This window comes from Pieris napi, chromosome 14 (assembly GCF_905475465.1).
Source record: "Pieris napi chromosome 14, ilPieNapi1.2, whole genome shotgun sequence".
Taxonomy (NCBI): domain Eukaryota; kingdom Metazoa; phylum Arthropoda; class Insecta; order Lepidoptera; family Pieridae; genus Pieris; species Pieris napi.
The window spans coordinates 12,531,928-12,559,071 of record NC_062247.1 but is presented as its reverse complement, the minus strand read 5'-3'; the positions used below and the strand labels follow the sequence as shown (position 1 = coordinate 12,559,071).

General features: G+C 38.2%; 2 protein-coding genes across 5 annotated transcripts; one reads left to right on the top strand and one right to left on the bottom strand.

The window, feature by feature from the left end:
• The first annotated feature begins 1,701 nt into the window (after positions 1 to 1,701).
• LOC125055888 (Golgi-associated PDZ and coiled-coil motif-containing protein-like) lies at positions 1,702 to 26,065 on the top strand. 4 transcript variants are annotated; one of them, XM_047658574.1, is made up of 14 exons: positions 1,702 to 2,036; positions 2,804 to 2,931; positions 22,407 to 22,461; positions 22,716 to 22,857; positions 23,063 to 23,168; positions 23,278 to 23,436; positions 23,514 to 23,639; positions 23,797 to 23,909; positions 23,988 to 24,086; positions 24,353 to 24,530; positions 24,603 to 24,713; positions 24,873 to 25,050; positions 25,130 to 25,361; positions 25,439 to 26,065. In XM_047658574.1, exons 2-14 carry the CDS (start codon positions 2,833 to 2,835, stop codon positions 25,518 to 25,520), a joined length of 1,680 nt encoding a protein of 559 aa, XP_047514530.1. In that variant the 5' UTR covers positions 1,702 to 2,036; positions 2,804 to 2,832; the 3' UTR covers positions 25,521 to 26,065. The 4 variants fall into 4 exon arrangements, with proteins under 4 accessions (XP_047514530.1, XP_047514529.1, XP_047514532.1 ...); XM_047658573.1 differs by lacking the exon at positions 1,702 to 2,036 and adding an exon at positions 2,142 to 2,568; XM_047658576.1 differs by lacking the exons at positions 1,702 to 2,036; positions 2,804 to 2,931 and adding an exon at positions 10,706 to 11,108.
• Positions 3,980 to 13,914, bottom strand: LOC125055889. The gene is made up of 10 exons (XM_047658579.1): positions 13,744 to 13,914; positions 6,754 to 6,854; positions 6,571 to 6,682; positions 6,215 to 6,312; positions 6,022 to 6,132; positions 5,714 to 5,929; positions 4,920 to 5,038; positions 4,736 to 4,832; positions 4,417 to 4,649; positions 3,980 to 4,273 (listed from the first exon to the last, which is right to left on the bottom strand). The coding sequence occupies exons 2-10, from the start codon at positions 6,844 to 6,846 to the stop codon at positions 4,036 to 4,038; spliced, it is 1,317 nt and encodes a 438-aa protein (XP_047514535.1). The 5' UTR covers positions 6,847 to 6,854; positions 13,744 to 13,914; the 3' UTR covers positions 3,980 to 4,035.
• Positions 26,066 to 27,144: the final 1,079 nt, after the last annotated feature.

The following is a 27,144-nucleotide window of genomic DNA, read 5'->3' as shown; positions in this document are numbered from 1 at the left end:
TTGGCATAGCGCTTCGACTAGTACATCCTTGATGCTAATGTAAAATTTCATTGCTCTTTTATGTACTGCTCAGTTTGCCGTCATAACAGCTTCTGCATTTAGTTTTGGTGTCTGAATAAGCCCCTTCCACATTCACAACAGACGTCATCTTGGGGTCTGTCAAATAGCAGGTCGAAGTTGACCTTAAAGACTAAAACGACGGTATCACTGTTGATTCTGGAAACTTCTGCTTATAAAGTTAGACATTGCTTTGATGTTTAAATCTGCTGATAGGTTATACTCCTTGGAAGCATAATGTGACTGCTTAATAGGAGAGCTTTTATAATAATAGACGTGGATAAAGTGGAAAACTTTATCGAAATTGTAGGAGGCCACATTTTTATGTAAGACTTGAGCCATCAACAATATATAAAAAAAATCGGTTGTCTGTAAAGTCGGTTTACTGACGATAGTTGAACGTGACAACGTCATAAGAAAATACTGATGGAATGGTTGCATTCGTCAAAAGAAAATTTTAATTTTATTTGTTAGATAGATATTTTGTATGGATATAGAGAAGGAAGTAAATGGAAATCACAATTGAATTGATCAAGTTACATTTATTTGTACGCATAAATACAATTATGTAAATTTTTGTGTGCAAGCGAGAGCGCGGAACGAGTGACTTTTCAATGAGTTACAGTTATTACAGAAACGTTGTTATTTTATTTTATTAATATCTGTAGATTATAGTTTGGTACATAAGTAGAGCTAGATTGTGCATAATAATTTCAAACGAAAAAGATCAGTCTCGACTCTGAATAAATAAAAAATAAAAGTCAATTATGAGTCATTAGCTATCCAGACGTCACAGAGGTCACACCTGAAGAGCTCCGACAAGAAAAAACCCAGTGAAAATGGATACCACGGCAGAAGAAGCAGCTCAAGTGGTGGCCCTACTGCAAACCGGACTACGGCAAGTTGGAGTAGCTCGGCAACTGAACATCAGCCGATTTCGAGTGCAAGGAGTATACCGACGGTTCCAAGAGACTGGAGGTTACATCAGGAGATATGGATCCGGGAGACGTTGCTGCACTACCGTCAGAGATGATCGCTACATTGCGTCGACGTCTTGGCGGAACCGCTTCTCCAACGCTGTGGAGCTGCAGCAGCGGCTCGACCTACTCGAAGGACAGCAGTCAGCGTCTCCACTATCAGTAGAAGGCTGCGAGAGAAGAATTTGCTGTTCCGGAGAACTGCTACAGGCGCTCAATTGACTGCCACCCACCGGACGACCAGGAAGCGATTTTACGAAACGCACGAGCCGTGGACATTCGAACAGTGGAGAAATGTTCTGTTCTCAGCCGAAACCCGAGTATGCCTGTACACCAACGACACGCGTAAGAGAGTCTATAGAGTACCCAGAACCAGAAGCAAATACTAAATAAAAACTCTAGGAGCTTCGCACCATGAGTGTACAGTAAATAGTATTTTGAAGTGAAAACTTCTTTAGCGGCGTTGTACACTTTTTTTTGGAATGGGTAAAAAATGTTAAACTCGCGTCAGGACACGTGACCTGATCGAAAATTCGTAAGACGGATGGAGAGTAGACAGCTGGCGCGGCGTATTAAATGTAATATAAATTGTCATGTTTGTGTACGATAGCGCAATAAATAAATATTGTATTCTACCACATACCTAAATGATAGTAGGTACTGATAATTAAAGCAATTCGTGCAAAATTATTCCCTAATCGTTCCAAAATATCAAAAATGCACAACGTTAATACAAGTTTTCACTTCTGCCGGCACTTCCGGAGTGCAACCAGGAATCTCACTGTTGGCCTTAACTCTTAAGGGCCTTTACAGCTCAGCTCGAGCTGTTTTGGCGAGCGTAGCTCGGCCCGAATTGGCGTTTTTCCTGCAACTAGCGCAAGGGCGTCTCCTGCGAGACTCAGACCTCGGCTTGGGCCATCGCGGGGCGTCAATCACCTGAAGGGCAGGACGGAAGCTCACTGGAGTGAGCGAAGTACGCAGTAAAGGTCCTCGCCTTCCCCGGTGATTAAGCGGTTTTTTACCCTAATTAATTTTTAGCTATTATTATTATTGGCCGCGTGGGCGGCTTTTAATTTATTGTTAGCTACAGTGATTGGATCATCCGAATCCGTTAGTGTGTGTCGGGGCCTTTTTTTCGAGCCTTTTTTGTCGGGAAGGTGTAAGTAAATAGTGCTAATAATTGCCAACTTATAAATAGACAGAGGTAAAATAACTGTGACCGAACTTTATTATTTACAGTATATATATAAACCGCTGATAGCTGTAGTTGTCAAAAAATTCATTGGTCAAAATTGTTTCAAAATTTTATCTGTCAAATGTCTGTCACATTATCAAGCGACTGCAGTAGTGCTGTCAAAGCAGAGTACGATTTCGAGATTCTAATTATTATTGTTATGCAGTCAACAACATAAATTTTGAAAATAATTGAACAAGTTTATAGTGAAAATGGCGACAACAGGGGTTGGTTTTCGGTGGTTAGATTTATTGGAAAAGGAATTTGATAAAGCATGTGTTGGATTAGATACCTCTTTAGGTAAGTTTATATACAAATACCTACAATCTCAATTTCAGTAACCGAAAAAAATTCCTCTCAGTCACTGGGTTTCCTTGGTAGAAAAGTGATTTCATATAGTTTGCGACTGTAGGTATACCAGGTATTCTTTGTTGCTTCGTTGTTTATTGTTACGTAAAGAAATAGTTATTACTCTTAGGTCATTGACACTAATCAATAGGAATTCTATAAAATCAGTAGCACGTGTGATTTTCAGCGGATCTGGAGACCGAGGAACCGGAGGCAATGTTTTCTGCTCGTCAAAAAATAGCAACATTGAGTTCCTGTTTTGCTCAGCTCACTCATAAAGCCTTGACCATTTTTCAGCACAGTGCAAAACTTGAGGTAAGCTAATGACTTAGTTTATAGTAGGTTGCAATTTTAATACATTGTCACTTTGTGATTAGTTTTTAATGATGAATGTGTTGATTTATGTATTAGCTAAGTTTCTTTAAAAAGACACACACCCAGATTGGTGTCCGAGTTCAACAGTCTAACAACTGCTAGCCTACATGACATGTACAGAGGCATTGAATAAAACAAACATACTTAAAAAATTATTTCAAGCATCACAAGAAGATTCAGCAGTTCTTGTCAGTAAAGAGTAACATCCCTCAGCAATACAAAGTATAAACTAAACTACCAATGTGGAACTCTTGCTTTGTAGAACTCAATAAAGGCCATTTTCCAAATGTAAGACATTTTGTCAATATTAAACCTGTTAGATTTTATATTATATCATAAGATCAGTTTATTTCTTAGTTATGTTGTTTATCATGTTCATATTCATTAAAAATATTTGACAAAAAGAGTGAATTCAAATTGAATCCAATATGGAAAATAAAACCGCTTAAAACCCTTTATTAATGGTGGGTACATATAATAACTTGATATTTGCATGCTATACAAGCTCACTCTAAGAAACATGATCAGCTGTATAATCTATACAACAAAAACATCTGAAAAAGGTTGATCTGATTGACTGGGCCAAGCATCTATAGTAATATTTATAAAAATGTAAAGAGGACAGGATAACATACTCAGGGAGTTATTACCATAGGACCACGCACCACCCTGTAGTGTGTGTAGTTTTGGTGGATGACCTCCAAGATGCTCATTTCATTTAAAGAAAATATATTCTCAGTGTTGCACATTATTATAGTCAGATAGAATTTTGTAGCTTTCTTTTTCTTTTCTTTAAGACATTTACCGTCCATCATATGGTGTGTTCGATTAAGGACTAGTTTACTTGCCCCACCTTGTTCATTAACAATTAAAATGATATCTCTTCTTAAAATTGGGGTCATGGAATTATATGGAATTATATGATGATATTCACAGTATTATATCATTATGATTTTCTTATTGTATTTATGTAAAATTAGAATATACATTTTAATAAAATATTTGTATGTTTATTAAAGAGTACTTTATATCACATGCTTAGAATTAATCTTCAGAATTTCTCCAAGTAGGGCCGCGGTCATAAGGATGTTTATGAAGATGCCTTCGATGTGGTAATTGGTAGGAAACACTTTCTGTAGTAGTCTTCGTTTTAGACTTCCCATCTACACTGCTCAGCATTTCCTGATCTTCTTCCATGAAGTTATCACCGCCTGTTTCAAAATAGGCCATGTCCTGTTCATCTTCACCATACTCCTCATTTTCTTCCGAATCTGTTTCACTCCTACAATATATTACAACCATATTAAACGTAATTTAGATCGTGCTAAGCTCAACTATCAAGTTAGTGTCGGGTATATTACTATGGTACGTACTATGCATTACTTCTGCATATTCTATTGGCAAAAATTTAAGAATCAAACCTACTTAATCCCCTTAAGTTTCTGTAGTAATCTGTCGGCTGCTGCCGTGACGTCACTAGCGGATGAAGACCCTCCCGGGTCATCAGCGAGCAGTTTCTCTAGGCGCTGAAGTGCAGCGTCGGCACGGTTCGTCAAGCCAATGAATTTTTCTGTGAGCTGTAGGAGCTCCTTTTCATTGAACGCTGCGTGTGATGAATTTCGGAACACGGTTTCTAGTCTCTTGCAAGTCGAATCCGTCTGAAATCATATCAATATAATTGCAATAAATATGCCTATAGGTACAGTTATAATTTCACTACAGGACGTCGATAGCTTAAAAATACCTGTGAAGGACGATTGCTAAGAAGCTTCATCACTTTATTGTCGTGGTTACGGACACTATTCTGTATATTTTGCAATTCGTGGAATGTTGATGCGGTTCTGAAACAATCGCAGTACAAATAAGTAACACAGACACAAATTTTACAAACACATAAACATGTGATAAGAATATTTATAAAGACATACTTATTTATTAAAGAATCTATAAGTTTGTCTAAAACATCTGCCACATGAGTGGGATCGTCCAGTTGCACCCGTTGACAGGAGTCCACAAATCGTCTCTGCTCGTTTAGCACTTCCTGCATCTAAAAAGTAAAATAGGATTACGGTTTTATCTGTCTTAATTTTTAAAGCAGCCACGAATGAAAACAGTCCTTTAATCGGCGAGGGACTAGGCAGGATCGAAATAGATTCGGCCTGAACATTTATTGAGCTAAAGACATACCAGACTAAAAGTAGCCTACTCACGAGTCAAGACGGGCGATAAAAAATGCTAGAAGTTATTTGAATGTTAAATATGATAAAAATTCAGGAATCATAAATTCGCGTGGATCAAAAAAAAAACATATATAGATATGAATGCAGGTAAAATTATTCTTCTATAACTTAACAATATTTCTTAACTTTGAATAATGACCTTCACATTTTAAGCTGTGGTTTCAATGTACTGCTTGTTGTTGTTAAATCACCGATTAGTAAAACGTTGAAATAACTATTATGAATATAACCGCTTGAAGGTTTTGGTATATTTTCTGTGCTTCATATTAATACTAATATTTTCGTATTGGGGGCTAATTATTTTTGTCGTTGTTTAATTATAGTAATAGATATTACATTTTCCGTATAAAATTGCAGTGTAAATACATATTATAAAATGTGCCCAAAGTCTACATACATAAAAATATAAAGAAACAAAGATGTCTCTAGATTATTTAATCTCTATAATATCGTAAATCTTAAATGCAAAGCATTTTGCTTACCTTTAAGTCAATTTTGTAAGTGTTGTCATTCAATCGCCTAGAAAAAGCTGCCTCTAAGTCGGCAGAGTTGAGACGTGCATCTCTTTGTCTTCGGGCTAGGGCCCGTACACCATCAGCAAGTTCTCTTCTAGTCACATTCACGAGGGCCATGCCATCTCTCATTAGAGATTCCAGTAGAATGCTGCGACGCCAGGTGTCGGCGTATGCACCGCTCACCTTTAAATATAATATAATGGTAAATAGATTGAAGCACTGCGGGTTCGTCTCTTATTAACGTTTGAATAGCTTTCAATCTTCTAAACTCTTACCTTTTCTAGAAGATGCGAGTGGGAGTCGATTTGATTGGTGAGATTTTGAGCAATTTCTACAAATTTGATTTGACTTCGCTCTATTTTGTCGGTGCTCTCTTTGATGGAAGCCTGGAATAAATAGTTATTTATTATTGAAACAATTATGTTGGCGTGTCGTGACTTCAATGGTAATTGTTTCTTAGAATCCTACCTGTACACTTGTTTGTAGCATGTGGAGTCTATGCTCTAATCTTTCCGCCGCCAACTGCGCTCTCTCAAGCCTTAATGATAGAGTTGTTTCCACGCGATCTGGAATTATTGGAATATAGTTAATGAAGCGTACGTGCAAGAGGGTGCACTTAGTTAACTGATGACCTTGTTTGTTCAATTGCGAAAGTTCCCCACGGATAGGCACTAAAATAGGATATGACACAATAAGATCACACAGTGAGTCATTGCATTTTGAAATATTTTACCTAACACCTTAGCTTTATACACTTCAATAGCACTAAATGAAGGCTTGTGATGTTAGATGCAATTCATGTGAAATTGCATGTTTGTTCTCACCCAGTTTGTCTTGTATGACGTCGAGTCGTCTCGCTTGTTTCACCTGCAGCGCACTGATGGTGTCCAACATCCTTAATCGCTCGTCGATATTTGCTAATATGTTTGTTAGATCCTGAAAATGTACAATATATCATCATTTTCATAAGGGCAACGAATTACCGCAAATCAGTAAACTGAAATCACCTTAGGAATGTGTAAAGCTAGGGTGTGTGGCTCGGCCGACGAACAGCGCGCCAGGCAGACGCAGGCGAGCGCCGCCACAGCCACATTTAACATCGCCCTGCCTGAAATTTGTTTAATTTGTTAAAATTTTGCGTACACGGTAATCTATAAGAAAAAACTGAACATCGTTTAAATAGAATAAGCCACTGGTGATACGAAGTTTAAACTGCATCAATGTTGATAAATCGAGCTTTAAATTTACTCAGTAAAATGTATGCCCAGATACAACATGAAAATGGAAGTCGATTAATTTTATCTGAAAGAGTTGCCGGTAATTGATTTTTGTTTATTTTGCCGTTGGTTAAGATTGGCCATTCATACAGCAACCATTCGTTCCAGACTCTGCATTGTATCTTGAACGATTCCTGTTTATATGAGGAGTTTATCGTAATCGTTTGTTCAATGCTAACTTTTAATATACAAACTGCCTAAATTTACAATAAATGTTGCGTTAAGTTTTCACCGTTTCGCTAGACGTAAAGGGAACATATTGCTTTTCTCCTTCCCTTACTTCTTGAAATTTTGACTCTTCACATGACAGAGATTTTAAATTTTAATTTCCATTGTTTAAATTTCATGTCAACGAAATGGTGAGTAATCTTCTGTTCCGGAAGAAATCGCTGTACTGGTGACTAACACGGCACGTATTATTCCCGACGCATCTAGATTTGCATTGTTTGTACTTTAAGCAGGTGTGCTCTTTTGTCATTACTATGTATGTCTATTTGTTTGCATTCCCCGACAGTTCGAAGACCCGAAGCTCGCCAGTATCGATTTGCGACTGTTGCATCCTCTTATTCTCAATCTGCTTCCAACGTACCGTACCTACTCTATCTAGATGCGGAATACGGCAATATATATAATTCTACTTATATTATGCATTATAATAATGATTTTATAATGTTCTGGCCCGAGCTCCTCAAATTGTCGCCGCTCGCCCACACAAGTTCGGGGTCAACCTTTCGTCAGATCAACCTGGTCTCGTGTGGTTTCATAATCCGTCTTCTATTATACGTCAGTCACGGCCCCTGATTAAATCGTTTTGTATGAATATCTATTTATGTCCATCGCTTGTTATGCTGAACTTGTTGCTAGTCGAATGAGTACACAAGTTCTTACATTGAAGAAATAAATTATTTTTTTTAATACGATAAGGCTGTCGTAGTAGTGAGTGGTCACGTATTTTGATTGAAACTTGATTCGTTGCGCAGCAATCGAACTTACGCCCTATTCATAAACGCATAATAATTATCGTTTTATACATTAGCATGTTAATCTATGTTAACATATTATATATATAAACGCAATTTAAAAGCACTATATATAAAAATATATCAAGGTTGTATCTTGTAAAAGCTCGCCTTACATGTTCACGTGGCGCAGGACTTTTAGACCTCTTATAGATCGTGTATAGAAAGCGGCCGTTAGACAATTGTATATAATAATGACAAAGATTAAATTACAGCTGATGAGAGGGATGCGCTACGATTCCAAACGATGATTTCATCATCGAGGCGGTACTGCCCATCGGGCCTTGGCCTAGTCGAGCAAGGACCTCCAGCCGGTCCTGTGCTTGATGAAAACTGTCTGTTATTTAAATTTTGTTTTGTTTATGGCTTAGATTCAATTTAAAAGGAAAAAATTGTCTTAGAACGTATAAGAGTTGCCTTGGTGTAGACAAAATGTGTCAAGATATTTATAAAATTCAAAGTACCTTGTACCGTAATTTTTGCGACTCATAGTTATCAGCGATGAAAAGGGAAAGGAATGCCGATATTTGGAGTGCGTTGACCCTGACCCTTCGCAAAACTTGTGACACTGGATGCGGCTTACGAGAACTTTATATTTTAAAATACGGTAAGATATAATATATTATATGACATCTGCTAATAACAGTGATGTGAAAAAAAAAATTATTTTACAAAAATCTTTGCATCGTTCCCCCCTTATTACAAACATTGGGCGTTGTAAAGCCGCGCGAGCACACTATAAACGTTTATTAATATCTAATAGGAATAGACGGACAATCTAGTACAAGTTATAGGCCGCTTGTCAAAGTGCAATAGGACTGGAGCGGAGCCAAACCGTCTAGGAAATATATCCAGGTTTCTTTCCTAGTGTTCGTGTGCAATAACATTTCATGATGCAAAATTTCGTTTCAAAAAAACTAAATTATTTTTGGTAGCAAAAATAAGTTATAAAACAAGGCAATATTTGAATAACCTAAATAGAGATTTGAGTTTGTTTTGAATGTCGTTGGCCTTTACATCTTTCCCCTGTTCTATTGTGCGGTTGTTTCCTAGTGAGATGCCTGCCTGCCATGCTGACAAACAAGCAACTCACTTTGAAGGATTGCCCGACACTGCACAATGAAATTAATCGGGTTTTCTTGCATAGTCATGCGGCTTCCGTATCTAAATTAAAATGTAGCAACCTCACTCATAATACGTTCTTTAGGGTTGGGGTGAGAATATTCAATTCTTCGTTCTAATTATTGTTGTCGAGTTTTTACCTTACCGTACCTGCCTCGTTAATAGGTATGGTCGAAGGTATTTTGTGAACAGATAAAACTGTATATAAAGTGAAAATAATACAATGTCCTAATGCCGGTATTCCTATCGATATGATTAGAATGTGAATATAAATGCTCTAACCTGCGCCTGCTCTCGGAATGTGGTCGGACTGCCGATTATAAATTTTCGCTGTGTGCAATTCAAATGACTCACCGCCCTGATCATTTTCAGGACCACCGTGAAACCATTACTATTTTTTTTCATTAACATTTACTGAAACAGTATCAATACTCTATGTTACTAAGAACTTACGAATCGCATATTGGTTAAATTGTAAAGTATTTTTAACATTGCAAAACATTTTAACAGCCTCCATAAAATATGATGCAAATAAAGATAGCTAGTTTTCCTAGTTTGCGTTATCTTCTTGGTTCACTGATCGGCCTCCTTTACTTTGTCACAATAAATAGAAATTGAAAAGACAAGGACACCCTACCAGAGGGCTCGCAAGAACACTGCCGTGACAATTTAAAGAGTTAAGATTTCATTTTAAGAGCAAGCAACTTCAATCTATATCATAGAATCTGTATAAAGACATAAATTACCATTTTTATATCCATCCACGAAACGAAAACGTTTATTAAACAGTATTGTACACGATAATGTTTTTGTTCGTGGAGACTGCGCGGCGGCAAAAGCGAATATTTCCTGATAAATAGCCGAGTTGTCGTTCTTTTATTTTTTTTATATCAATCATTGAACAAATGTACATTGAAATATAGCTCGTGCCATAATCGTTTGACCAGCTTATCCAAAATTTTACAGTATTTATGAGTAATAGGTAGTATAATTCGGGGTCGGCGTGCCATCATAAAATATTTAAAAGTATCTGTTAATCCTGCTTAAAGCTTAGCGTTAGTGCACAACATAAAACAAAGATTATTGAAGGACCAGAAGCTTTTAACGTTTTTCTTGTATGTGACTATTTCGATGACATTTTTCTGATAACACTGCGATGACAAATGTAATATGAGTCATGTTAACTTTTTATTTAAGGAGGCTTAAGTCAGGAATTAACAGAAATAGTAAGAAATGGTAACTGAGGCAAAAATTATGACCTAATTGTTCATTGTCCAAATAAACACCTAATTCATGCCAAGTATATACTACATTATGAAAAAAACTGCCCTTCATAAATCAATATTTAATATTTTGGTATACATTCTGTGGCTCTGACATTTAAATAGTAAAACTTTTAACAGCAATAGTTTTGCGTTCGATATTCTACAGATGATAATTATGATAAACGTAGACACAACAATGATTAAAGAAACGCGTAGAAAGCACAAGTTATCATTAACAAACAGTTGAATTGCAGCCAGTGTCCCGTCTTCTACGTGCAATTGTGCAACATGAATATTTAATCCGTCCTAATCTCGCTCTTAGTAAACGCCAATACACACAATTGATTTGAGTTATTCGACGGATTGTTTGAGGAATTATTACAATTGCTATATCACTTGGTGATTTACATAAACGTACATTTGCTAAAGTTTTTAGAGTTTGCAAGCACAGTCCTCATTTGTTCCGCAAAGTAATAAAATAAGTAAACAATGATATCTTTTAATTGTGCCGTCCGTTATGGTCTCGTTCATATTCTGATGACACTCCTGTTTAATTTGTTGTTAATAACGACAAATTAAACAGGTATAGGTCGGTGACTAGAAACACGAGGAAGCTACGGCACTGAGGTCAAGACGGCAAGGTTCAATGGCTGAGAGACGTTAATGTGTTGTCAACTTCGTAAGTATTTTTCTAAATAAAACTAAAAATATAAAAACGTACCAAAACAACGCAATTACCTCTCGTCTCGTTACAAGAAAAGGAATGAATTGTTTCGGGAATTAGGAACTGATAATAAACAAGACTTAGAACGAGCTTTATGTTGCAATCTGGTTTTTCGATAAGGATCGTTTAATTTTATTTATTTTATTCGTCTGCTCTGCCATTCGTAGAATCTTAGGTCACACTTTGTGTAAACTACACAAAACGTGGTAATAAATAAGGAATGCTTGCAAACCGGCTCCGAGGCGACATTATCTTAATTTCAACATTAGCATGATGGAGGCTAAACATCAGTTAGATCATTATAGTTTGGCTTCAGCTACATATGTATGTGAATTTTTAGTAAACAACGTTTAAAGCTATTTATGATGTTCTTTGCGATATGAAAGTCTGCTCTGACGTTGCTAAAGGTAAACAGCATATAGTACAGTTGTATAGTTTAAGGTTAATTATAAAATAATTGATGAATGGGTTTCGTTTATAGATAAGGCAAAGGTGACGAGACATTGATGCTAAATACTTTCTCTTGCCACACTCCTATGTGTCGGGAGGATAGAGGTTAATACAACAAAAAACGCATTGACAACATCAACAGGCACGTAAAAGCCTCGCTGAGTCCATTATAAATGGATGTATTTGTCAATCGCTCCTAATTAAAGTGCTGCTCATAGTATTAGGAACGAGCATATAAAACGGCAATTATAAACATCGTAGAGATAGGAGGAACATTAAGATTAATAAAAAATATTCTTTATTTGTTCATGTGGGAGGGAAATAATATTTGAGCGCAGCAGACGTGTCGGGACCGAGGAGCTGTTTGCGATGGACAAATACAACGCACTTGTCATCGGGAGCTCCACTTGTAGCTATTTGCTTACGTTGATATGCATGCCTCAATTAAATAGCCTCAACAGAATGTTGGGTGATAGGAGCCTAGAACATATTTATTTAATTGACTCAGTATATGGCGTGAGTAGGTCGTCCTGGTTTTAAAGCAGGTGACAAGTTTGACTTTCAGGACATACAAGTGAGACACTATATTATTTTCATGTTCATGGTATCGTGTAAGATCAACACTCAATCGTTTCCCATTAAGTTTGATATGGAAGTCAGATCGTTCATGGGAAGTGCAAGTTATTCCGGGGCTGACTGGAAATGTAATTGATTATGGCCGCCTGCGGGCACTTTGCGAAATATTTCCGAGAACAATGGTTATAATTTAAATAGAAAGGGCGTGTAGCAATTTTAATGAGAAAATATTTATTTGTGGCTACACGAGAGATGTCGCGTGTGTTCAACGAATTACACAATTTTCAAGGTGCTACTTTTGTAAGAATTAACGATGATTTAACAACTCCTTTATTCTAATAAAGCGCAGATTATTACTTTATACACCACAATTAGTCTTTACTTAGGAAATAAATGATCGATTTCGAAATATGTAAAACGGGTGACGTGAAACAATTTAATTTAATATTAAATAGTATCCTGAACACGTTATGTCTTTATCTAGTCCACGCAAATGAACATTACAATAAACGTTAGTACCAACATGTCTTCATTCACAATGAATGTGATTAGCTCAACACCTCTTTAAAATCTGGAACTTCGTAAGTATCAACTTGTGCGCCTACGTTTATTACGTAAAGGCCAAACGCCTAATAAAAAAATCCTAGATCCAAATTTATTCGTGTCAAACGAACTCGCGGACCACAACGAGTGCACTTCCTCGCGATGTAAAGGTCTCCGTTGCCTTGAGTGCAGCAAACTGATGATTACGATATCAAGACGGGGGCGCTTCGGTAGTTTGCAAACCGGTCAATATTATGATTTATGCTCTTGGACTTGTTTGTTTGCCGCGAAATGCTCCAATAATTTCTTGGAATACAAAGTTTATATGGTAAATTAATATTCTTCACTGCACAAACTTACAACAGTTACTTGTTAAGGTTAAAATTCTGAGAACTTAACGGGCTGTCTAATTTTTAATTGCTAATTAATTACACATTACTGCGTAGAATGGGTAAAACGGGAATATGTTTGCGATTTAGAATTTACTTAAATCTGTTTTATACATTTTGTAAGTGTAACTTTGAGCAGAAAGCTTCTCATCACCATCAAAATAATGTAAATCAGTAACAATATATAGAATATTGTGTAATTGAGTAGGTATATTTTTAATGAAAAAACGATGATGGCTTTTATCTTGAAAAATTAAATTGGCAAATAAATAAAAACAATATTGCTATTATAGGAGTCGTAAAATCTGTCGCGTTTAAAGGTAAATTATGTCATAATTAAAATATGGCTTTTTCCTACTACGAATCAGCATAGACATTTACATATACATATTATGTTATTATTAATTGTGATTGTTCATGTTCAATATTTTCTTAAAAGTCTAGTATGAAAACGAGAGTTTGTTTCGATTAAACGCGTCTCCTTTTAATTTATTTTCGGAACATTTAGTAGATCAATCTAATCTACATAGTGGTTTCGTAAGGAATTTTAAGAGGTTACAATATTCGCATGGATCGTAATTGTAGTCCTTTATCAAAAGATGCGGCGATAAGTTGATAAGCTTTAACGTTACCTATTTGGAGTTGGTGTCGCGACGCGTGCGATTTCCTTGAACGGGAGAGTTCACAATCACAGCACTCACAATTTATTTCACATTAGAAACATCGTAATGTTGCGCGTGAACTTTGCGTGTTTTCGGTTTGCGCGCGACGAGTGCGGCCGGCCCAGCATCCGCGACGGTTGTGGCTGCCGGCTGCGACGGCCAGGCTCGGCCACGCCCCGTGCGTACGCGCACCTCCCCGCTACAAATGAAGCCTTCCTCAATAACTTTTCAGAGGTTTTACATTTTATGCTTTCACTTACAGTTGTAACGTGGAAAGTGTGAAGTTATTTTGTTTATTATTTACATTAGTCGCGAGAAGCGGGATCCACCAAGTCCGTCACATTTTTTCAAACTACAGTAACAAATAAGTTCAAACATTTAATCTATTAAACATTGGGTTGGATAGAATATCCTACTGTAGCTCTTATAGCCGAAAGTCAAGTACGATGCCATAGACAGGAGTGAGGAGTGTGCGTGTGCGTGAGAAAGACGTAGATAAATATCCCGGTTATGAAATGAATCCTTTGATTCGATGTTAATTAATGAAATACGGAAACGGTGAAAAGACGTCTTTGATAGCTCATTACGGTTGCGTCACTCGTCGTTTATATCAAGTATCCAATTTACAATGGATCATCTCAATCAATATTGGTTTTACGGTTAAAGTGCGTTACGTAAAACTTTCCCTCCTTCGATGGATGATGCTGAACATTTCGCGATCATCAAAAGCGAAACCAATTTCCCATACACCTGTGCATGATTTACTGCCTTCTGCGTAATTGGTGACGGCCGGCTTGGGTTTCGGAGAAGTAGACATTTTCTATTTACATTAGTTACGGTATTTATGCATCGTCTCTTTAATGTATTTTTTTAAATTAATTGTGTAGCATTTTTATTTATTGCCAGATAAAAATGATGTATTCTGTTATCTATGTTGGTTTGTATGTTGATTCTTGAGATGACTGCAGCCTTCAGCTTGCAGCTTATCTTTACTCGCTAGATTTTCGTCATGCGTGTTATTGTTTGCTTTGATGAAAGCAGATAAGTGCTTTTTGAGGAACGCAATTTGTGAATTTTAAATACTCTTTCCTTAGTATTAACATTCGCAAAATATTATTATAATCCCTAGATTATTGTTACACGTTAATATCCAATAGACAAGCTTTAATTTAAAGCCATTAATAAATATTTTGTTCTTATGATAGCCAATATATTATCAACGTTTTAAAATGATACTTCGTTTTTATTAAAGTAATCAAATTGGTTGAATGTATCTTATTTTATCGTTTGAATTATGCATTGATAGCCTTTTATTAATGTGAACGTATAATGCATATTCATGATTTGTCTAATAGCAGCTTAACAGAGTCGTATCGTAAGCTCAGATATACATATCGTTTGGTTTTGGTTGACTTGAATAATTCCCAATACCGTTTCATTGTCACTGTTTTTTGCATAACACGATGTGGATGATGTCTGCTATCAAAGACCCTTTTGGCCGCAGGACTTTTTTGTTTAAGTCTCGATTAGTATTCAATGTGTGCCAATTTAAGCCGAACTGGGAACTGGATATTGGTGAATATAATCTTGTGTGTTGTACTGCTAATTGGCCGTCGGGAGTCATTCGACGATGATTGTCTAGTCCGTGTGAATGACCAATCGGCAGTAAATCAATTTAGTTAAACGATTCTAGTTTACAAATGGTTTCTACACTTCATTGTGGCCATCAGTTTGTTAAGCTTTTTTATTAGGTTGGCGAATTATGTGATCAAGCGAAAATGAATATATCAATCGTAATTCCTATTCGTGTGGGATCAAAGAGATTAGATCAAAGACGACAGAGGATACGTGGATTCCGTTGAATCGTATTAGACGCTTTTGAGTTTTGAGGGCAACGACGCTTATGATAAACCGAGTCTTTTTTAATTTAAAGTAGAGATGTTTTAGTACCATACGTATAAAAGTTCTTTTGTGTAAAACTGAGTAATTGAGTGAGGTACTCATTCCGCGGGCTTTGCGATCCAAAACGAGAAAAGTCTTGGTTCCGAAGCGAGAAACTTCTAAGGCCTTCCTGTCTCCTAATTGCTGACTCTCAGTTGCAGCAGGTCCTCCACTATATCAACTAATCAACATGACTTGAATAGATAATCGGAAGAAATTTAGAAGTGTCAAATAATTTATTAAATTACAGCAAACGGAAAGTCCTTGTTAGAAGGCAATTAGATCGTATCTATCGGTATCGAGATATCTCCTACATTTGCTAATTCGCCTTATATTCTAGTTATTCTAATTGCACAAAATTACGTCACTTGCGGGATAAAATTGTCTTATCACGAGCCATATCAATGTATACAGCGGCGATATTTTAATTATAAAATGTTATAAAGGAAAGACTAAACTGCAAACTTCGTCATCAGTTTTGGTTATAATGAGTATATAAAGTGTGTGTGTGTACACAAACCGATTCAAAATGTACCAGGGCCTACCGATTTTAATCTAATTGTAGCATCTTAAATAAGTTATTGATAAAACGTTAGCAATTGAGACCATCAATTGACGACGTCGACAACGTGCACTATTCCTCCACTAATAATAACCATCGGGCATCAATATGTTGAGATGAAAGCTCCGATGCTGCAATTTGCAAGTCCACTTTAGTTTATATTAAATTTAACCCACTTTTCACTTTATGGTAGTCTTCTGGTACTATATCACGTTTTTATGGCGTTCATAAACCACGGTTCCCGATTGATATTGCGCTGTAGATACTGCGTTTCACCCATCCACTACAAACTTGTATGTAATGTAAAAATTAATCTATTTAGCTTTAGCTGAATGCGATATTAAAAAAACTAGTAAACCTATATTTAAAAACCTATCGCTTCTACAACACGATAATCATTGGCTAATAAAATTAGATTACGAATTATGAATTATAATTGTACAAGATGTTTGTCGTGAGTAATTTTTATGATATTCTGAGAAAGAGCAGGAAAGTATAAATTATAGTTCAAAGCTTGTCTATTAGTGTGTCAGTATGATCGATGCATTTCGATAACGTTTTGCGAAATGGTGATATCGTAACGTTTAGTGCAACGACATTTTACTATAACGTGTTACATGATTGTGAAAATCAAGTAATTAAAAATATATACATACGTATATATACCTATGGCGCTACAACCCTTTAGGTCTGGGCCTCAGATTTCTGTATCTATCTGTGCTTGTCGACTTTTTGGGTCTAAGGCATGCCTTACAATGTTTACCTTCACCGTAAGAGAGACTGTTAATTACGCACATGGATACAAAGAAAGAAATAAAATAAATGTTCAACTAAAATTGCCCAGAGCAAAATGCCTGCAGTATGCGATTGTATAAAGCTCCCAGTCGTCTGTGAGAGGCATATGCTATGACCCGCATCGATTCTGATAGCTAACCGCACGAGTTCCGCTATTTAAGTTCTTTGTTGCCTCGTCTGTGGTTTGTGGTCAGACCTAGAACTCGGCTCCGAGCAGCTTTGACCCTAACCGATTGCGTCTTTGTAATTGTATCTATTTGAAGGTAACAGATAGTTCTAACGTTTCATTTATATTTATTTTTATTCCGTAAATATATATACTTAGATATGCAGCATGATGAGCCCGCGTTTGGGCGGGCGACTGCCAACCCTTAGGTCATGCGTCGTACCCTAGCCGTGCACCAAAGAAGTGTCAATCAAAACTTTATAGTTTTCTCACAAGAAACCAGTCTCGGGCACAGCATGCTGATCTCATGTTTGTCTATGAATGATAATTGAATGTAAAATTATCAAGGCAACAGTACAGATATCTAAAGCCAAGATGAATGCTAGTGTTAGCGTATATAGCGTTGACTAAATAGATTTCTTCTGACTTTCCGTAATAATAGTACTCCTTATATAGTTTTTGCGTTAACGGACAATAAAGTTGTATCTGACTTTGAGTGATCACATAAACTGAGAGCTATTACGTGTGATCTCCGACGCCTCCGTGGATTAGATTGCGAGACATTAAAAATAATGGCTCCTCATCGCGCCATAACATAGGCCATGTTGTCTAACACCAGTTGCAGTTGAACCGTCATGTTTCGTTAATTAGCTTTAAAGAAACTTTTAGCACGCTCTGTGCCGTTTACAACTTTCCCAAAAGTTGACCTTGTAATAATAAATACTGTATTTATTGCCTACATAAGAAACTTATTCATATTGAAATGTGATGTCGCGGGCGCAATATTTTGATCGGTCGTTAGATGAAGCCCACGTCTGCATTGAAACGCATATTATTAGCATTTTTGTCAATGTTAATGCAGCACCTGTAAATTCCAATTACATGGTGCCACACCTGTGCCGATCGGATAAACTTAACCATTTTCTTATACAATGTAAGAATTGTGCAGGATTACGAATTACGTACGTGACATTCTGAATGAGGAATCATTGGCGTCAAATGGGCTTATGCCCATTACCCTACTTACCGAAACCCTGTGTTTTATGGTGTATCGTGCGGAACCGCGCTCATATTTTTAAGCTTAGCTTATCCTACCTACACGGCTACACAGTACGCAATGTCAGTCTAGAAGTGACGGGTAAAGCCTGCAAAGGTGCACTAAGATGATTTCGCGGTCATCTAATCGTACAAAATTTTGAGATAGACCTTAGTCTTATCTAAAAAGATATTAAAACGGTGGAGAAGGAATATTGTCGATTAAAAGTCAAAAATCGTTATTCATATAGGTAACACAATGTACAAATATACATTAAATGCTTCTAATTTTACATTTACTGCCAGTTCTCAAATCAAGGGCGTAGAACGGAAGAGAAGAACTGGCAATAAACTCTCCGCCACTCTTTTTAATCGCCAAGTTTTTTGTTTTACACAACGTTTGTAAGGAACTACATTATTCTCTTGGATTTTGAAATGTTCTATTCAGACGTGTTCGCGGTGAGTTTTATGAATCTCTGGCTTACACGTACCTTCTCTTGCGACTGTGACCGCAAATATTGAGGCATGCAAACTGGTTTTCAAGGATCTCATAAGATTAAATCTTATTTTTTTGCTTATCGAGACCAATTATGATATTATAAGGTGCGTAAACAGAATACACTGTTGACAATTTAGTGGTCTTGTTTTTATTTGAAATTCCTTAAGCGATTAAGCTCTAGGGATTACCTTTTAAAGATTGCAGTAATAACTCGGCTTGGATTTGTTTCATAATCTTCAGAAATAAACTAAACACTTGCACGAATAGGTCTGGCGCGTTCATAAAATTTAAACTAGCATATGTACTATAATTACTCGCTTATTAGTCATACGAAATAACTATTCACAATTTCAAATGGGGTTTAGAGTTAATTCTATGTCTTGTAAAATGTTTAGTAATTTAACTTATTGTAAAATCTTAATCGCTCAAAATGAAATATCTGTGGACTAATCTCAGTTGATGTGTAGTGAATGTAACAACTAAATCTGACCAAACGTTGTACATTGAATTGGTAATCTAATACGGAAAGTTAACAAGAATGCATTACCTTCGCATTGGACGGTGCATAGACCCGATTCCTAGAAGTGCACTGCAGACCTGATGACGTCGCTCGCATTGCCAGGTGCAATAATGTCGTTTGCATTTCACCGCTTATATCTCGCTTCATCATAAATAAACATCTTTTCGTCTACAATAAGTCTTCGCTAGACTAAATAAATAGTTTTCTGATGATTGCTATATGACCAATGTCTATTTTTATACATTCAATAAGTAGTAGGTATAATGCAACTGACTAGTCGCTGAATGATTCAACTGATTTTCGTAGAACTAAGCTTAAAGGCTTAGTTATTAGCTCTATTTCCATTTATATATACATATTTCAAATTAGTATATTTCAAAAAACCATTTTTAGCTTTGTAATTGAAAGTTATAGACACTCGTGATCAACGGTCAGCCATAAACGTGTCAAATTAAAATGCCGACAACATATCCGATTCTATTATAGAGGCATTCGCAATGCATTTATAATATCCTATAAATAGGGCTTCATCGAAATTCAACTTGAGAAAAGTTCATTGAAGTTGTGCAGTGATTGAATACATTAAAACGAAGTAATTCCTCCATTTATTAAAGTCATTGTGCTGTAGTGGTTTGGGGTAATCTCATCCTCTATTTCAAATTCTTAAGCTTTTGTTCGATTAAGTACGGTCGTAGCGTCTCCTCGGGAGAGCCTTGAAGTCTGATAAATTTACCGATTAAATTAAAAAAGATTAGAGTAACATCTAAGAATCCGTTATATTTTATTACATATCGGACAAATGTCAAATGAAGATAAACCAAATTAATTTCATAGTCAACTACTTGGAAGATTCCCAAGAGACGCCGTGTGATTATCCCGTCCGCCGTCATTTGTCAGTGGATCATTTATGTACGCATTCATTGTTTTCATTGTAGAACAATAGTCTTTAATCGAAACTCATCTTATACTTGTTAGTACACCTTTAGACTTTCCTTTTTCCTGCTAGCGATTTAAATATACATTTATTCAAAGTGGAAACGGAGAAAATCTTTTGCTGTTGTATTACCCGGCGTGATTTCGACCGCATGCTCTGTCAGTCCGTCATGCGCCCGGGTGGTAATGTCTCTCATACGCCCATTGACTGTCCTCATTGTAGCACCTTTCGAATACTTTCAAATTGTTGAAGTGCATTTTCTAATAGACCCAATTTCCTATGATGCGTAAGTTTAAGAAGTGAAGCAATTGCTCAAGAAAGATGTTTTTGTGCGTGGGTCTCGAACCCGGTTCGGCCGACTCCGGCAGTTCATTTTTAATTGCATGCACAAAAACGAAGTTAGAAGCGAGTTCTCCTCACACTGTCTAAGGATACCTTAAATAACGGCTAATTGTCTTTACGACTTAACGCTTCCAATGTACCGTCAGAAATTAAACATTCCAAACTCTTTGTTCAAAGTAATAATGTTTAGTAAAGATGCAAGTTATTAACCTCCGGTCTGTTTAAATTATTCGAGAACAGTTAGTGTGGCGAGGTGTTTGCGTACCGAGTGACAATGAGTGAAAAGGCGAAGGACCATAGCGCCTCGGCCGCGTTCACCGCCACATGTTAATGTAACGAGCGCTATTATTCTAGTCAATACTCGGTACCGAGAACAATAAAGGGCGCGGCGAGACCGATTAAACAACGATCTTTCATACGTGTAATGAACTATTGGAGGTTCCACCTTTCGCTATTGATGAAACGTTAAATGGAATAGCCGTTTATTAAGTATGCGTAAGTTACGACCAATCGGTTGTTACTATCTCCCTGATCCGGCGTTCTAATGCTATCATTACATATATCAATTATGATTTCACCGAATTCGATATGTGTGGCCTCATTAAGATGCTGAGACTGCGTCCAGAATAGTTACTTAAATCACACACCTTTACATGTTATTCAAATTAGGTTCAAATTTCATGTCGCACGTTCAGTCCCGCAGTGTCGACACAGACGGTGATTTATTGTTATTATTTTGTGTGAAGACTTCAGTGCGAAGACGCGCGGCGCGTGCGCACTTCAAATTGTCTGTCCGAGATGCACTCGCCGATTAAGAGCCGCAGGGAATCAATCTTGCGGGAACGTTATCTGCAGCCAATCTCAGCGCACAATGTAACGAGTACGGGGCATATTTCAATCAGTACGGCGATTTGATCCTCTGCTAACGTGTGAATTTTGTTATAATATTCACAAGTCACGCCCACTATCTGTATTTATAATATGTTAATATTACTATGTTAATGATCTTGAATTCGGTGTAGGTCGTGTTTATTGTTTATTGGCCTCATATTTATTCACTTATTCGATGCGCTAATGAGGTGCCTATAAAAGAGTTTATGAGTTCTATAATTTTTATTTTCACATATCGATCTTAAACAATAAATGGCCAAGTTATTGCATAATTTTATTAACGTTTAATTTAGCGTGTTAGGTAATCTTCAATTTGTGTTTATCGTAATTACAAGTATTGGAAGTGGTTATATCTAAGTACTACTATTACATCACTTAACGTATCGATTGATTGAATCCCTATTTGCTTGAACGAGTGAAACCGAGTTAGGTAATTTGTTTCTCAATCGCATCTTTGTAATGAGCAAAATGCCCCGAATTTAAATCACTTCCGAGTTAAGAAAATATTCAATGTATGATCGATTAATAAAATAATTGATTGAAGCCCCATATTTCAATTACGAAAATATAATGTTCGATACATTTCTGTTTTTCTATATAAACTAGTTAAATCACGGTCATAAATTTCGGCTCGTTGAGTTTCGAGTTAAAATGTCATAAATAATATTTGTAAAATCATTTATACAATTAAAGTTAGTTAGTGGTAATGTTCGGGGTTGTCGACGATTCCCCTTTAGATTATTAATAAATTGGCCGAAGGTTGTGAATAGTATATGTTTAGACGACAATGTGGGTGCAACGCCAATGTTACAAATTTTCCAAAGATGTTATCTCCGGCGACGACAATAAGCTCAACCGATCTGGGTTTACGATTACATTCTATTGTCTGTTGACACGCCTATAGTAGAATGTTCCTATTACAATGGATTCAAGTTTCACTTTTTTCAGGCCGAGTTGGTGGATATGAGGGCAGAATTGGTGCAGGCGCGCGCGGCGTCAGCCGGTGAGCTCTTTTATGTTTTATAAATGGCTGTTATTACTCAAGAATTCTAGATAATATAAATTAAAACAAACATCATGACCAACTGATAAATGTTTGTCGGCAATTTTGCGTTAATTTTAAACCAAATTAATAAAAAAGTGAATTAAGGATTAATTTTTTAAATTATTCTATTCTAAATTACCTTAGCTAGACAAACTCTGTGAGCATAGAGAGTAGAAAAACTTATTTAAGTATTTGTATACAATCCATTCGAGGTGGCTGTCAAGAGGGTGGAGACGTGGCGGGCAACGTCCCTGAGGCGGCGCGAGCTCGGGCGGAGGCAGCTCAGCTGGCGAGGGAAAATGCCGCGCTACGAGAAACAGTTCTCGCGCTACATTCGGAACTGTTCGGTGCTAGGTGAGCTACTCTCTCACTTATCGAAATCATTTTACTTAGTAAAGTATACGAAGAGTGAAACGTAGTGTTGCCAAAGAGTTAAAGAATAATTGTATCCCGTTTGAGCACATACATTCGCTATTATAACAATCGGGAGAGATTCAATTTCTTTGAAGATAAAAAGTGGGACAACGCTTTGGCTCATCTCGGCCCAATGGTTTCTCAGATTAGCGACGAAGTATTTGGATAAGGAGTTGGCCGGACGCATACAACAACTGCAGTTGCTGGGCAGCGACATGCGAGCAGAACTGAGAGATTCTCTCTGGGCGCAGGTGAGAAATTCGGCATCGCCCGTCTATTGTTTTTATTGCAAGAAGTAGCTATATGTATAGATAGAACTGTGTACCCTATATTGCACTAAAGCCAAGTCGGAACCCGCAGGTGGAAGCGGAGATCTTGCTGCAGCGGCACAAGACCCTGGTGCGCGTGTGCCGCGGCACCTCCCCCCGGCCCCCGCGGCCCGCCGCCCCTCTCCGCGCCAGACCGCGCACCGTGCGCGTGCGACGATCGCCGCATCTCGGCCTCGGCATCTCGGTCACGGTGCGTATTCTTCCGGGATTAGTCTAGGGGGTCATTTTGATATGCAGTAATATTATAAGAATCGTCGGACGTTCCAGGGCGGTCGCGAGCACGGCGTGCCCATCCTGATATCGGAGTTGGAGTCGGGCGGACCCGCCGCTCTGACGGGACAGTTGTACGTCGGGGATGCCATACTGGCCATCAACGACGTCGACCTGACGCAGGTGATGTTATATTCTGTGATTACAGTCGAGCAACAGAACATTTATGAACAATCGCTAAAATCGGCAGGCATTTAGTGGTTAAGTTAATTTAAGAACCCTGCCAAGATTGCTCTGAATAGAGAGAGCCGTTTACGTTTTGCTCGTGCAAATCCGGCAGGCGTGCCACAAGGAAGCCGTGCAGGCGCTGCAGAGCGTGAAGGGCGACTGCGCACTTTGCGTGCAGTACATCGCCACCGACGACGAGGACAGGCTCTCCGAAGACAACTACAGGTCTTTCATATTTGCACAATGCCGTAACTTGAAAAAAATGGAGGAAGGAATTGTACAACGGAATTGTGGCATGTTCAGGTTTCCCTTGTATCCGGAAGACGGTGAAGAATACTGCGACGAGAGAGACGGCTCCGGAGTGACTCCCACGGCACCGAGGACTCCGGAATATAACCACAGGTTCTAATCTTTTTATTCGGAGGCCTACGATATTATGTTAATACAACGAAGTCTTAATAAATAAATAAATAATGGGAAATACTCAGTTACAATTCTTGCTTAAGCTCATACCCATTGCTTTATTTGAAAAAGTAGATTGAAATATAAATGTTAATTCAGGTTACGTATATTGCTGATAGAATTCTGCTTTTTTACAATTTATTTTGGTAAATAAAGATTATTATTATTATCAGCTTATAAACAAACCTACCGATTAATCGTTCCAGATGCAACTCGGAGGAGAGATCGCGCAGCGGCAGCGAATCGCGCTTCGAGGTGTTCGGCCCCCCCACCGGCCCCACCGGCCCCGACAACGCCCCTTACCCCGACTACAACAACATCAACAACAACCTCGACATCCTCGACATGGACGACGACTCCATTAAGATCGAAGCGAGGCTCGAGGCAAGGACTCTTCGGTCGGCAGTCCCGCTTAGCTTTGAACGCTCCCCCGCTGACCGTGCTCGTGCTCCGTAGATGGTGAAGCTGGAGGAGGTCGCGGCGAGACGGAGTCCGGCCCCGTCCGCCTCGCCCGGCTCGACGCCGGTGCACCTCGCCAGGACCTCGCTCAAGAAGAGGAAGGCCCTGGTAAACGCAGTTCTCCTACATCGCATCGAGTGGGCTTTGCTTATGATTTCCAAATAAATGAATAAACGTAGCCGAAAGCGAGACAGCACCGAAAACACATTATTTATTATTATTGCTACTTATAAACGTCAAATTGTTAAAGCCGTCCAACTATCGTAGGACTGGAGGACGAAAGGCGCGTACAGCGCGGTGTCCGTGGAGGGAGTGTCGTCGGACGAGCCGGGGGGCGAGGCGGACGCGGCGCGCGCTCGCGATTGGCGCTCGAGGGGCTCCTACGCCGTCCTAAAGCAGAGGCACCGCTCCGACGACGACGCCCCGGACGACCGGCCTCGATCCGGTCGGTGGACCTCGACCGAAGCGCCTAAGAGACGCTCTCTCCGGCGAGTCGGTCCCCTTGAAGTTCGCTTCGCTTGCAGGTGCCACCTGCGACAACGAAGCGCCCGTCGCTCGAGAAGTGACGATAGCTCTGAGCGCCGCCCCCGCCTGCACCCCTGCCGTCTCGACCGTGAGTCCGGGGGCGTCGGAGACCGCTTCCGCGTGTCTCGCCGTCGACCGCAAGGCGGCCGGGGCGACGGCGCCGACCGGTCTCGACGACAAAGGAAAGCCGAACGGCGACCCGAAGCCGAGGAAAGAAATTAAAAATTTCAGGTATTAGCTTTATATTCCATCGGTCTGCATCGACGCTCCAGTAAACGAACTTAAGCCCGAGTCGACTCCTTTTCCAGGATAGGTTCGGCGCGTCGCGTGGAGGCCCACGGCCTCTTCGTGAACGGTGACGGAGACCCCGACTTCGGGACTCCCGTTTGAGCGACACCTCGAGCCGCTTCACCGCTTCTCCTCCGCCGCTCGTCGCCGGACGGAGCCGATTTGCAACCGACTGTTATAGTATTTAGTTTTGCGTATGGCGTCTGCTCGTGACGTTTCGTTCGATTCCGGAGATATTGCGGTATCTGAACGTCGTTTTTATCTTTTATTTATTTATTTTATATATAGAATTACGGGAAGCTTCGCGTGTTCGTGTATTCTATGTGCAAACCCACTCTGGCAAAATAGAGAAGGCGACGAGGCCGGTGTTTGACCTTAAATTAAGCAAAAATGCTGACAAAAAGATGCGAACGGGCCGTGTGTCGAATATTTAAAGAATTCGCCCACACCGTTGACGAGCCGTGACGCGGCAAAGTCGATCTTGCCAAAAGTCAGAATTGCCGAACCGCACTTCTCCGCTTTGCGATACGTGATGCTCTCGAAAAACATTAAACAGCCACGAAATATATCTGCCCGGGCCCCGTTAAGGTGGTGAGGGACGTGAGTCGTTTGTGTGATAAGTCATTTGGAAGAAAGTTAAAGAAACGAATACAATTGTGATTTAAATTATGGCACAAATACGCTTAATAAGGAATTAATTAATAATCGTTTGAATTGGGTCTGACGAAGAGATGATAACTAAAGAACTTTAGTTATTTGTCTAATTGAATAGTGTAGGTTACGTGTTGCTAAGTCATCTGTCAATAAATTCTGAAGAGGAGATGCCCCGCAGTAAACGAGTTTACAACAAACAGCTGTTTGGAGTTGATCCAAAGTTAATCTGACCTTAACATTGTAGTGTGATTTAATTCGCTTTTACACATTCCAATGAATGGTGACAAATATTTTGTCACTTCGCAATGATATCTATTATTATTATTTTTTTTGTTATATTTATTTTATTTTTTTATACATTATTAAATATTGATAAAATCACATATAATAAAATAAATAATTTTACATTAATATACGGCAATATTAAATAACAGGCGTTCTAATGTATGAATCAAAAACATGTCTTTCAGAAACTGTTAAACTCATTAAAGGCATTTAACTTTAAACAAATCATACAAAACAGCTTCAGATCTCAGGGTTGAATCTCGAAATAATTTTAAATTTTGCCATATTATATATTATAACGGCTTCTTTTATTAATTTTACATGGTATACCAGCAATACTTTTGTAAACATTCTTTGATAATTCTGCATCAGCAATACATATTATGTTATATAATTATTTAGATACAATAATTTGAAACAAAACTAAATCATCAAAATTTTCTTATTTTTCTTTGTGACTAGAGACGTTGATATAAAGTTTGTGGTGTTTTCAGGGATAGATAAAAACTACTTTCTGTGACGATATTGCTCAGCCATGTACCTTTAGGCCTAAATAAGACTGCAACATTCCATAAATCTATGCATTGTATAAGTTTCGCTGTAATTTGTAATGACATGTAGTATGGTTTTACCAGTAACGTGACATAATAGTGTATGTATTATTAATTTATGTTAAATTGAATAAATTTTATAAAAAAAACGTGTGTTATTATATTTACTACAAAGAATAAATAAATATGAACATCAGCCTAATATAGACTATGATTATAATAATTATTATTATTTT